This window comes from Miniopterus natalensis, chromosome 12 (assembly GCF_054644295.1).
Source record: "Miniopterus natalensis isolate mMinNat1 chromosome 12, mMinNat1.hap1, whole genome shotgun sequence".
In the NCBI taxonomy this organism is placed as follows: Eukaryota; Metazoa; Chordata; class Mammalia; order Chiroptera; family Miniopteridae; genus Miniopterus; species Miniopterus natalensis.
In genome coordinates this window covers 64,730,208-64,741,869 of record NC_142092.1, presented here as the reverse complement: position 1 = coordinate 64,741,869, position 11,662 = coordinate 64,730,208, and the positions used below count along the sequence as shown (strand labels likewise).

General features: G+C 42.8%; 1 protein-coding gene across 3 annotated transcripts; it reads right to left on the bottom strand.

Annotated features, from left to right (window-relative positions):
• Positions 1 to 3,951: 3,951 nt before the first annotated feature.
• On the bottom strand, positions 3,952 to 11,598 carry CDC26 (cell division cycle 26). Of its 3 annotated transcripts, XM_087822884.1 has the most exons (5): positions 11,453 to 11,598; positions 9,581 to 9,689; positions 8,984 to 9,105; positions 6,858 to 6,935; positions 3,952 to 4,385 (listed from the first exon to the last, which is right to left on the bottom strand). In XM_087822884.1, exons 3-5 carry the CDS (start codon positions 9,062 to 9,064, stop codon positions 4,209 to 4,211), a joined length of 336 nt encoding a protein of 111 aa, XP_087679010.1. In that variant the 5' UTR covers positions 9,065 to 9,105; positions 9,581 to 9,689; positions 11,453 to 11,598; the 3' UTR covers positions 3,952 to 4,208. The 3 variants fall into 3 exon arrangements, with proteins under 3 accessions (XP_087679010.1, XP_016066405.1, XP_016066406.1); XM_016210919.2 differs by lacking the exon at positions 6,858 to 6,935 and having other exon boundaries at positions 11,453 to 11,560; XM_016210920.2 differs by lacking the exons at positions 6,858 to 6,935; positions 11,453 to 11,598 and adding an exon at positions 11,088 to 11,383.
• Between the last annotated feature and the right edge of the window lie 64 nt (positions 11,599 to 11,662).

Here is an 11,662-nt window from a genome sequence, read left to right as displayed (position 1 = left end):
AGTTCCCAGGTGATGCTCCTGCTGATGGTCAGGGGGCCAAACTTTGAGAATCTCTGCTTTAAGCCTGGTGGGGTGAGCATGGAAATTTGAATTACTCACTGGTAGGTGGTATGTCAGGGCTTCAGTCATGTGCTAAGTGCTGCTGGTTAATACTTAATCATTCCACAAACACTTACGCAGCTCTGACTGTGTATGTGTGCCCAAGCACGCATGCACGAGGGCTGCAGCCAAAGTAACTTTCATCAGCATGTATGAAATCACCAGTCCTTATTTTTAAAGATCTTGGAAATAGCTTGAAGATTGAGAAAGAACCTTTGATCTGCAGTGTCAATTAGCCAATCACAGGCCAGAAGGACAAAAGTATAGCCCTATCTTTGGAGAGGCTTAGGGTGTGTTTTGCTGATGGCCAGATATTCCTTAGGCTCCCCCCATCCATGCCCATACCAGGCAGATCATCCTCTACGTGACCATCTTTGTTACTCTCGGGGGCTTAATTAGATCACAAGAGGCCAAAACCTCTTTTCTCAATGAAGAATCACATTGGATTTTTATCTATTCAGTTGTTAGTCTATGCTGCAGCTTTGTTCCCAGTCCAAACTACCTCTATAAAGTGACTCTTCTATGCTGGTCTGTTAAATCCTGCCCTCCTTGGTGCTAGGCTCCAGTTGTGCCTCAGGGCAGAAGAGACAGAGCACAGCTATCCTGTTGGCCTCTGTTGTGGTTTTGAAGTTTGAACATTCTCTGTGGGTACAGTTAACTATTGGAGTGAGGAAGGTGTACTTCCGTGGCTTTGAACCAAGAGAGGGTTGTGAGCCTACTGAATCGATGAATGGAGCCTTAGGTACTTAAAACCTAAGAACCTAAGTTTTGTGCTTTTCTCTCATTCCAACCCCTTATAGTGCTGATATATAGCAGGAGCAGAGTGAACGACAGGTACTGACAGAGTCCAACATTAAAGTGTAAATAGCCTGTTATTGTCTCAGAAGCCAAGGAATAATAAAGTAAAAAGAATGTTTAGTAGTGACCCTGGTGCTCTCTAGAAATCTTGGAATGAGCTGCTGTAATACCCTTTTAGGAACAGGACCTTATCATTAAGGTAAGAAAATCAAGGCCAGTTAAGACAAAGTGCGATGAATTTGAAACTCCCAGAGAGAAACATCAGTTTGGGATAGGTCTTCAGGTGGTCAAGACAGTCTCCTGAAAAACCTGAATTCCAGCAATTCTTAGACTAGGTTGCCAAAGCAAGCTAGTGAAAGAGAAAAAATAAAAGCTTAAATCCCTTCTTTCTTGAGCTCTTGGGTTGTGATAATGTAATGGTCTCGCTGACTCTCATTTCTGTGTCCCTGTTCATTTGGAATATAGTTCCTGACTTCTTTGTTCCTTTTGGATCCAAATTTCTTTTCCTCCCTCCCTGTGCAAATCTATTAGAAGCATGTATCCCCATTTCTTCGGCACCCTTTTTGCTCTCCATTTCCCTCTTCTCTCTCTCATAGCTAGAAGATAACGTCTTTTATCCCATATGTCTAGTTTATTAAATCTCCCTGGCCCTCCTGATGCAGTGGACATTACTATGCAGTGGATGTAGATACCAGCCAGAAGTTGTAAAACTTGGTAGAGACCTTAAGCACGTTTCAAGGAGCAAGTGTCCCACTGGAATTTCTGTAAGGTTGGGTAGAGGGCTACCTGGTACCATCTGCAGTTATAGAATCTTAATTGCTCTCTCCAGTCTATGCTGGAGCAACACTCAGCTCCTCAGTGCCCACAAACAGGGAATCCCGTGTCCACCAGGGAATTAGAGATTAAGGTTTGTCACTACTCCTATGGTAGGGTTGTCTGGAATTCCCTTTCAGGCTGTGGGGCACTAGTCTTGAATTCTAGCCACAAAGGGTTAGGAGCTGGAAGGGGAGGGGGCAGGGGGTACACTTTCATGTCATTTAATTTTGATCCTGCCCTCTCCAGCTGCTTCTTTCAGAAGATTCATCTAAAAATACAAAGTCTGCATTTGATATAATGCCTTAATCACTGGGTCCACAGTTAATGTTGACTGTTTTAGATTGTAAGCTCCTGGAGAGCAGTATTGCTACAGTAGGAATGTTTTAACAGTGTCATGTACAAAAGAACAAAATAAATATTTTGATTTTGTGATTCTATGCGTGTCTTTTCCCCAGAGTGGTATCGGAACATGTGGTCTCTCATTGTGCACATAGAGTCTTGGCCATCACCATCAGTTTCTAAGAGGTCAGTCTTTAGGTGGCATGGTCCCCTTATGTTTTCATACCATTTTCCTGCTCTACTTGCATGGGTGACAGGCTCTGCATGAAGCTGCAAATATCTCAGTACACTAGGGATTCCTGAATTTAAAAGCTAACTTGCATCATAATCCCATCCCTATATTTATGCTGTCAGGCAAGAGGTCCCGAGTTGGGCCTCTCACAGCTTCACTGCTGAGCCTTGAGATGAGCATTGGGCCTGCCCGTCCCTTTGGGAATGTCAGAATGCTGGTGTTATTTGCCCTTCATACTGGCCCCCAGGTGGCCACCTTGCCATTCACCACCACTTCTAGTCTTTTCCATGGTATAGTATGAGGAGCCTGGACTTTGGAGTCAAGCGTACGTGGGTTTGGATCCTGGCTCCATCACTTACTAGAAATGTGACCTTCAGCAAGTTCTTTTAATAATCCCTAAGCCTTAAGTTTTCTCAATTATAAAGTGGCAATAATAGTATGTATTTGAATGAGGAGCAATATGTTTAAAGCTCCAAAATATAATAAATAGGCATCTAAGCCAGAGTAAGTATAAAATTTTTTATTCTATTTCCTGTCAACTTCCACCAAAATATCTCCATAAGGGCAGGGATTTTATTGTCTGTCTACTTTGTTCACTGTTGTATCACTAGTTCCTAGAAAAAGCCTGGCACCTTGGAGGAATTCAGTAAATATTTTTTATTGTTGTATGAGCTTGGAATTGAACCACACAGAAAGAATAGCCAGTTCAGTAAGTCACAGACCTGCCTAAGGAGCTCACCACGTGAAACTACTAAGTAAGACAGTAATAGCAACAACTTCTACAGCAGCCCTTTTAGATATGTACTATCTCCATGATATGGTAAGGAGAGCGGCTCACAAAATTTAAGTCATTAGCTCCAGATAACACAGCAAGAAAGTGACTGTGCTGGAATTGCAGCTCGAGGCACTTCACACCACAATCCATGATTTTTAATCCTTTTAATTATGATCCCAAACAAAAGTAGAAGGAATCGTGTTATGCACCCCTCTGCACCTACCACTCAGCTTCAACCAACAATGACAAATCCACGGCCAACCTGATTCCCAGAGTCCATGATCTTAACCCCTTGCTATATGATTAAATAAGAACAGAAAATTTACTCCTTATGAGCCGAAGAGCAGAACTCTGCACATGGGAGTGGTCAGGCAAGCCCTCGTGAGGTCTGCTTTGGTTAACCTCTCCTTTCCCTCCTCACCATGTGAAGCCCCAGAGCATGGAACACAACCTGTGCTCAGGGTGTGTGAGGCCTGATCCAAAGGAAAACCGCATGAGAACTCAATTTGCTAAGTGTATGTGCTTAGTTTGGGGAGGATTTTCCACTAAGCCTTATTACTGCCAAGAGGTTTGGGTCCGAAGGAACAAGTTCATAATGGATCGAGTTTACACCAAATCACTAAACCTAATCCCCACAAGGAGGGCAGGATCTTTGTTGATTTTATTCATTAATGTTACTAAGTGCCTAGAATGGTACCTGGCACACAGTAGGCACTGAATAAATACTTGCTGAATAAATGAGTCACATGAAAGTCAGTGATGAGGGTGAACTGGAGTGTTCTGTGCTCAAGGTCTTTTAATAAAGATGGAAAGAATGATGTCACCTCTGTATCAACTACCTTTTCAAGTCTGAGGGTTAGCAGTGCTATTAGATTTCATTAAGGATATCTCATACTTTTCCAAAAATATATTTATTTTTAAAAACAAAAATCAGACAAGTTTTACAGAGTCAAATTCTCCAGAGACAAACCAGAGTTTGGATTTCGGCTTCGAATGAAAGGTAAGCATCAGTAATCTCATGCAGAAGTATTTCTCTCTGCGGGAGGTAAACATTCTGCTTGACTACAAGCTCAAATCCCTGGACCTCGTTTGTACTTCTGCCATCATTTTACACCATTCCAGGGCTCTAGCAAGCAAGATAATCCAACTCTAAAATTCAAAACTTCCAAATTGAGATGAACGATTGTTGGGCTTGGCTTGAGGTTTATAACCAATTCGATCATTAATCACTTGTTCCCGACTCTTGGGGTCACTGCTGAGCCCTATGGCCCCTTCTCCATCACTGCCTCCTACGACATCCACATCTTCCCTTTGTTTCTTACGGGTCTGAAAGTACAAAAGTTTTAGGATTAAGGCAACATTCTTTCCATTAGCAGATATTTATTTGGCACCCATCATGTACTTGGCAAAGGGTAAAGGATAGGGTCTATAGAACAATAAACTGAAATCCTAGGTTTGGATGGTTAGGAATACAGGTTGGGTACAGCAGTCCCCCCTTACCCACGGTTTTGCTTTCTGTGGTTTCAGTTACCCACGGTCAACCAAGATCCAAAAGTATTAAATGGGAAATTCCAGAAATTCTAGCATCTCCACCTTGTATACACTACCTGCCTTTTAGTCACTTTATAGCTGCCTCCGTGATCAGAATGGCTGTCGCAGTATCGCTGTGATGTATACAAGTCACCCTTATATATAGTAGTCTAACGCGGTCATTCACCTCACTTCATCTCATCACAGTCACTGTATCATCTCACATCGTAAGAAGAGTATAGCACAAGATATTTTGAGAGAGACCACATTCACATAACTTATTGCAGTATATTACTGTAACTGTCCTACTTATTATTAATTTATAAATTAAACTTTATCATAGGTATGCATGTATACGAAAAAACATAATATATATAAGGTTCAGTACTACCCCCGGTTTCAGACATCCAGTGGGGGTCTTGGAACATATCCCTCACAGAGAAGGGAGAACTACTGTATGATGATTATAGATATAAGCCATACCTTCAGGATGTCATCATCTACTGAGGAAACAGGTAAGTAGGCAATTACAACATAGTGTGCTCTAAGCTATGACAGAGGAGCCCACACTGCCAAAGAGACACAGAGAGGTGAGGAGTGAAGGTTCAGAGCAGGAAGCTGCAATTAGGAAGGTAAACAAGGGTTGTCAGACAAGGAGGAGAGAAGGGTGGTTCAGGAAATGTATTATTCAAGATAATAGATGGGAAAATTAAGTGACTGGTAAAACAATAACCACCAGAAGTTAACAGCATGACTGACATCATGAGATTAAATGTAACACATGAATAGAAGGTTTTGTGCCATCTTATCAAAAGGCTTGGGATTTCATTTGTTTTCAGAGAAAAGGTTTGGCTCTTAAATCACAAGTGAATGCAGAATTCACAAAGTCTATGTCGCAGCTTGACCATTTAAAAAAAGATATCCCATAACTACCACCATGTAACTAAAAATAGATGATGACGATCTTTGAGAGAATGAGCATGTCTTATCTCGACTTCCCTACTAGAAGGGCTCGACTACTCTAATCACTGGAATTGCTTCCACACCTCACCACTTACTGCTGAACTTTTAAATAATCAAATAAGGTATTACTATATATATGTACACACACACAGGGTAGGGCAAAAGTAGGTTCACAAGAGTACAAGAAATAGTTTATTCATGTATTATTTATTTTTTAAATACAACTTTTTATTGATTTCAAAGAGAGGGGAGAGAGAGCGAAACATCAATGATGAGACCATCGTTGACTGGCTGCCTCCCACACGCCCCTACTGGGGATCAAGCCCGCAACCCAGGCATGTGCCCTGACCGGGAATCAAACTGCGATCTCCTGGCTCACAGGTTGATGCTCAACCACTAAGCAACACTGGCGAGGATCTTGTATTATTTATTATTGTATTATTTTCCATATGAACAGCTGTAAACCTACTTTTGCCCCACCCTGTATATATAGATGAGTATAATAATTCCCTGAGTTACTCTCTAGTTAGTTAGTCTACACTATCAATAAGAAACATTAGAAAGTTCTCCCCAAATAACTTGGTGACCACATTTCTAAAAGGGAAAGGATGCTATCATTTTATAAGCCACGAGAAACTCTGAGACTATCCAAATGGAATTAAATCATTTAAAGGGCTTCCCACTGTGAACAACTGCTGATTGTTTCAGAATCCAGAGTCATCAAAATGTAATCAAACTAATTTCAATAACAAATGTAATACCAGTTTTCTTCTGGTTTCATTTTATTCAGGGCAAAACTATCCCTCCCACCTAAGTTTCTCTAAAACAACCCAGACCCACTGGATACTGCCTTTAGTAGAAAGATTAACTCAGCAGTGAGCTGACTCCACAGAGTCAAAGTTCAGTAAGCTAGCTAGCACTTTATGGCTCAGAGGAACTAAAGTCTCTAGGATGAGGAAATGGGAAAAGAAAAATCCAAGTTATCTGTCTTAAGAAGAAGCACATACAGGCTGGGAGCCCCCTGTGATACAGATCAGAGAAAGTCAAAGGCAGAGGAAGTATCTGAGAACAATGGGCCGAGGATCAGCGTAACTATCATGCCATTATCACCCCGAACACAATCACTAATAATTCCTTAGAGTAACCTTATACCCAGAAATAAGATTTTAGGTGTTGAAAAATAGCAGCATATACAATACACAGTAAAGCCACCGTGTTCATGGATATGTACAAGATGTAGTGTCCTCTGCCACATAGTATAAAACAGCTACTAGGACAGCAAATGAAAATAGACTTGTATTGAGCATCTCGGCTGGGCCTGGTACTGCAGGGGACAGATGCTGAGAAGAACATACTCGTTCCTGCCTCCGAGGAGCATACGGACTAGTGGAGGGAAAAAGAAAAACAGACAATTACAACAGTGACAGTACCTAAGAGGGGTCAGCTCAGGAGGAAGAGGCTGAACCTAACCCAGCTGGGGTAGAAAATCAAGAAAGACTTCTGGAAGGAGCTGAGTCAAAAGGTGAATAGGAGTCAGCCGGCAAAGAAAGGCAAAGGGCACCTCGGGGAAAGGGAACAGAGTGCGCAGAGGTACTGAGAGTACACGTAAAGATAACTGGGCAGTGAAAGATAATAAAGTGGAGAGATGAGCAAGGGCACTGTATGCCATCCTAAGGAGTCTGGACTTTATTCTGAAGGCCACTGAAGAGTTTAAGTCTTACTAATGCACATCTGATACTGGGGGTAAGGCTATACTTAAAAATACATATTGAGCCTTAGCTGGTTTGGCTCGGTGGTTAGAGCGTTGGCCAGTGGACTAAAGGGTCCTGGTTTCGATTCCAGCCAAGGGCACGTACCTCGGCTGCAGGCTACGGTGCATGTGGGAGGCAACCAATCAATGTCTCTCTCACATGGATGTTTCTCTCTTTCTCTCCCTCCCTTCCACTCGCTCTGAAGCAGCAATGGAAAAATATCACCAGGTGATATCACCAGGATAAACAAAACAAACCATTGAGCTCTGACTGTGTACTAGATCCTGGGAACCCAACGGTGAAGAAGGCACGATTTCTACAATCAAGGTTCCTAACGTAAATGGTTTTACACTAAACAAACAGGTCATTGTAAATTATAATAAATGCTACAAAATCAAAGAATAAAGTGCTTTGAGAGATCCTAATGAGTTGGAGCCAGCATGGATAGGAAGACACACCCAAGCTGACAGGGTCAGAAGAGGCCTCACAGACTGAAGAAGTGACATTTAAACAGAGATATGAAGGGGGTGCACTCCAGGCAGAGGGAAATAATATGTGCAAAGGCCATGAGTGATAAATAATTTTGCACGTTCAAGGAAGTGTAAGAAAGCCAGTGTGTCTGGGGTACAGAGGGCAAGGCAACAAGTAGCAGGAAGTAAAAGCCAAGAAGGGCCGGAACATAGAAAATCTTGTAAGGTATAGGAATTGAGATTTTATTTTCAGTGTAGCAAACCACTGAAGAATTTTAAGCAGGGGAATGACTTGATCTTAACATTTTTAAAGATCATTCTAGATACCTGATGGAGAAAGAACTGGAAAGACAAAAATGGAAGTAGAAAGACCACTTAGGATGCTACTGAAATTGTAGAGAGAGATGATGGTTACTTGGATCAGGGTTGTAATAGTGGGGATGAAAAGGTATCGATAGGTTCTAGAATATTCTGGAGGTAGAATCAAAGAGTTTACAGACAGGTTATATATAAAGGGGGAGGGAAAGGGAGAACTCAAGAGTGACTCTTGACTTGAGCAGATGCATAGATACTGAGAAGAGGAATACTGAGGTGAAACTGGCTTGAGGAAGAAATCAAGAGTTTTTTTGTTTTAACATGTTCAGTGTAGTGAGGTGCATAATGAACCCCGAAGCTATCAGGTCCTAACCCCAGGAACCTGTAAATGTTGTCTTACATGAAAAAAGGATCCCTGCAGATGTGATTAAGGATCTTGAGATGAGGACATTATCCTGGAGTATGTGAGTAGGCCCTAAATGCCATCACATGTATCCTTAAAAGGGGGAAAAGGGAGATTTCACAGACAGGAGAGGAGAAGGCAGTGTGATCAGAGATTTGAATGATTCAGCCACAAGTCAAGCAATGCCAGTGACCACCAGAAGCTGGAAGAGTCAGGAACAGGTTCTCCCCTAGAGCCCCTGGAGGGAGCATGGTCCTGCTGACACACTGATTTAGTCCAGTGAGACAGATTTCTGGCCTATAGAACTGTGAAAACATAAATTTCTGTTGTCTTAAACCACGTTTATGGTGATTTGTTACAGCGGCCACAGCAAACTAATACATTAAATTGGAGATGCCTGTAAAGCATCTAAATAAGCTGTCGAGTGTCTGGAGTTCAAAAATTAAGTTATTGCTTCAAATATTCCTAAGGGTTTGAAAGTTGTACTCTTACCTCCAAGTCTTTTCGAATGCTTTCAAACTCTTCAATGTCATCAAGCTTCAGCTCCAGGCGGGTTGGTTTTCGTCGCAACATACTGAAATCAACACTAAGGGCTAGACCCAGTGAACTCTTAGCTGTTAAAAAATGGCAGAGAGGAGGAAAAACTGGAGGGGATAAATCTCAGCTACAAATATAAGATCAATTTGTAAGCATGCACACTAAACTGAATGGCAACACAAGACTCATTTGGATTCACACAAAGACTTCTACGTCTTTAGGTGTCTGAACATAACATTCTTATTATATGATGGAGAGCCACAGCACTGTAATTCCAAAAAACTCTTTCTTCATGAACTTAAAATAGCAAGCTGCCTGTAAGAGAATTCTAGGCAACAGACACTTTAATCGCATGCTCCAGTCACATTCAAAGACATTTTCTAGCTAAAAGAATAATGTTAAGAGATCACATCTTAATTCAGTAGTGTAAGTGGGAGAGTATACAAGCCATTACATTTGATCAACTCTACATGAGAACTGTGAGAGATTTGTGATCACTCCTAAACACTAAAACCAGTTCACTAAATCTCTTGAAAACTCCCTCTAACTCACCAATTCAAAGGGTTATCCTCAGGTCTAAATAGATCCTAAATAGATAGGTCATTCATTAAACAAACACTTCTTGTGCGTCAGCTGAAGAGTTAAAAGGCACAGTCACAGTCTGTGGAGAAAACAAACACGTAAACAGAAACCTGCATAGTGTACAAAGAACATTGACGAGGGTAATGCAATGGCATCACACAGGCCCAGTTCACTCTGGGTGTAAGTGTGGGGTGGACAGGGACACGGAGGACTCCCTGGAGGAGTTGATATCTTCGTTGACTTGTGAAGGGCAGGCAAAGAACGAGGATTAGGGGCATTCTAGGCAAAGAATATAAGGACAAAAAGGGGCTCAAGAGAACACTCCAGGTTGAAAACCCAAGACAATCCTTATGCCAACAAAAAACATTTTTTGGAGAAAAAATAAAACTCCCCCAGAGTTTAAAATCTATTGATGGCATCTTTATATTTTCGTTGTTTTTTTTTTAAAAAATATATCTTTATTGATTTCAGAGAGAGGAAGGGAGAGGGAAAGAGAGATAGAAACATCAATGATGAGTCACTGATGAGCTGCCTCCTGCACGTCCCGACTGGGGATGGAGCCCACAACCCAGGCACGTGCCCTGACCGGGAGTCGAACCACGATCTCCTGGATCCTAGGCTGATGCTCAGCTGCTGAGCCATGCCGGGCTGGGCCATTTTTATATTTTCTATAGCATCCAGTAGGGTGTATCTATAATAATCAGGCAGTAAATGTTTTGTTGAATAAACTGGAGATCCAAATAAAGTGAAATGAATTTTCCATGAGCATTGTGCTTTTCCACGCTCCTTTATTTATAGATATAAGTTATTATTACATGTATCTAGGATGTAGCTAGGGACTGTGAAGTACACAAAAAAAGAAATGTTTCCTTCTCCCTCTCATGAAAATTGGGATACAGGTAATATTATCAACACAAAATACTAGCACATCACATTTCAAATTGCTTTGAACTAAATCAGACACAATCTTTATTCCAATGTAGATAAATGGTAGAGGAAGCCAAAGCTCTGAGGAGAAATGCTTAAAAGAAAAACGTTGTTTTGCAGTCTTCACCTTTCTGCACAATGTGAAAAGCTTGCCACTAGGGAGCAGTATAGGGTAATGGGTAAAAGTGCTCGCTCTGGAGGAAAAAGGGCAGAGAGGTTCTAATACATCCACTGCTTAAACAATTAGCTTCACCTTTCACTAGATCTCAAGGTCCATATCGCACTCTGTTATTGTATGGACTGAGTGACGTAACGCAGACTACCTTCTTGGAACATCACTTGCCACCAGCAAATTCTCAATAGCTAACAGCCAGCATTATTGGAACTGTCTTTGTGCAGAGGGGCGGGAAACACTAACATTTTGAGCATCTCCACCCCCAGCATGAGGCAAAAACCTTGCCTATTTCATCTCCCAGGCCCCAGCCCCCAGCCGGACACAGGGCCTTGACCTTGCACAGTTGTTCGCGTGTACCTGACGCCTCACACCCACCATCTCACTCTGCATCGGATACAAAGAGCGGGCTGAGGACAACAAAAGTAGGCCGTGGCTCCTCCGGCGGGGCTTTGTTACTTTGGGGAGGGGAAGGAGGGGACCTCTTCGAGCTTCAGTCGCTGCTGCCCAAATTCACCCAGCTCAAAGGGAGCCCCTGCGAGGGAACCTTCAGGCAGCGAGAACGGCTCGCCCGCTGCAGCTCTAGGGCAGCAACCACCGGTCCTGGGCAGAGGTTTCCAGGGCAAGATGGTCCCCGGATCCAGGACAACGTAAAGCCGCTAGGAGAGCCGGGGGGAACGGCCCCGGAAGCCCTGGATTCGCTCCGGAGTTCAGCCCGGAGCCGCGCCACTCGACGCACCTACCTCTTTCAAGCCAGCGCAGCCCGCTCGCGACACCTCGGCGCCCACCCAGAAGCTGCTGCTACGCCAACTGGACTACACTTCCCAGAATGCCCTGAGGCTCTGTCCTCGCAGAACCTCGACCTGCGCGTATTTCTCCCAGGCTCTCTCAGTCACACCTCCGGACGTGTCCACAATCTTTCCTTCTTTCCTACTACGAGTCCCATCGTGCTC

Bases quoted from the DNA above. Each gene is read 5' to 3' on its own strand.
- CDC26 (XM_087822884.1), bottom strand. From the start codon at position 9,064: ATGTTGCGACGAAAACCAACCCGCCTGGAGCTGAAGCTTGATGACATT. The intron at 6,936-8,983 runs GTAAGAGTACAA...TCCCTCCACTAG, and splicing joins GCATTCGAAAAGACTTGGAG to TCCGTATGCTCCTCGGAGGC. The intron at 4,386-6,857 runs GCTCAATACAAG...TTGTACTTTCAG, and splicing joins GTACCAGGCCCAGCCGAGAT to ACCCGTAAGAAACAAAGGGA.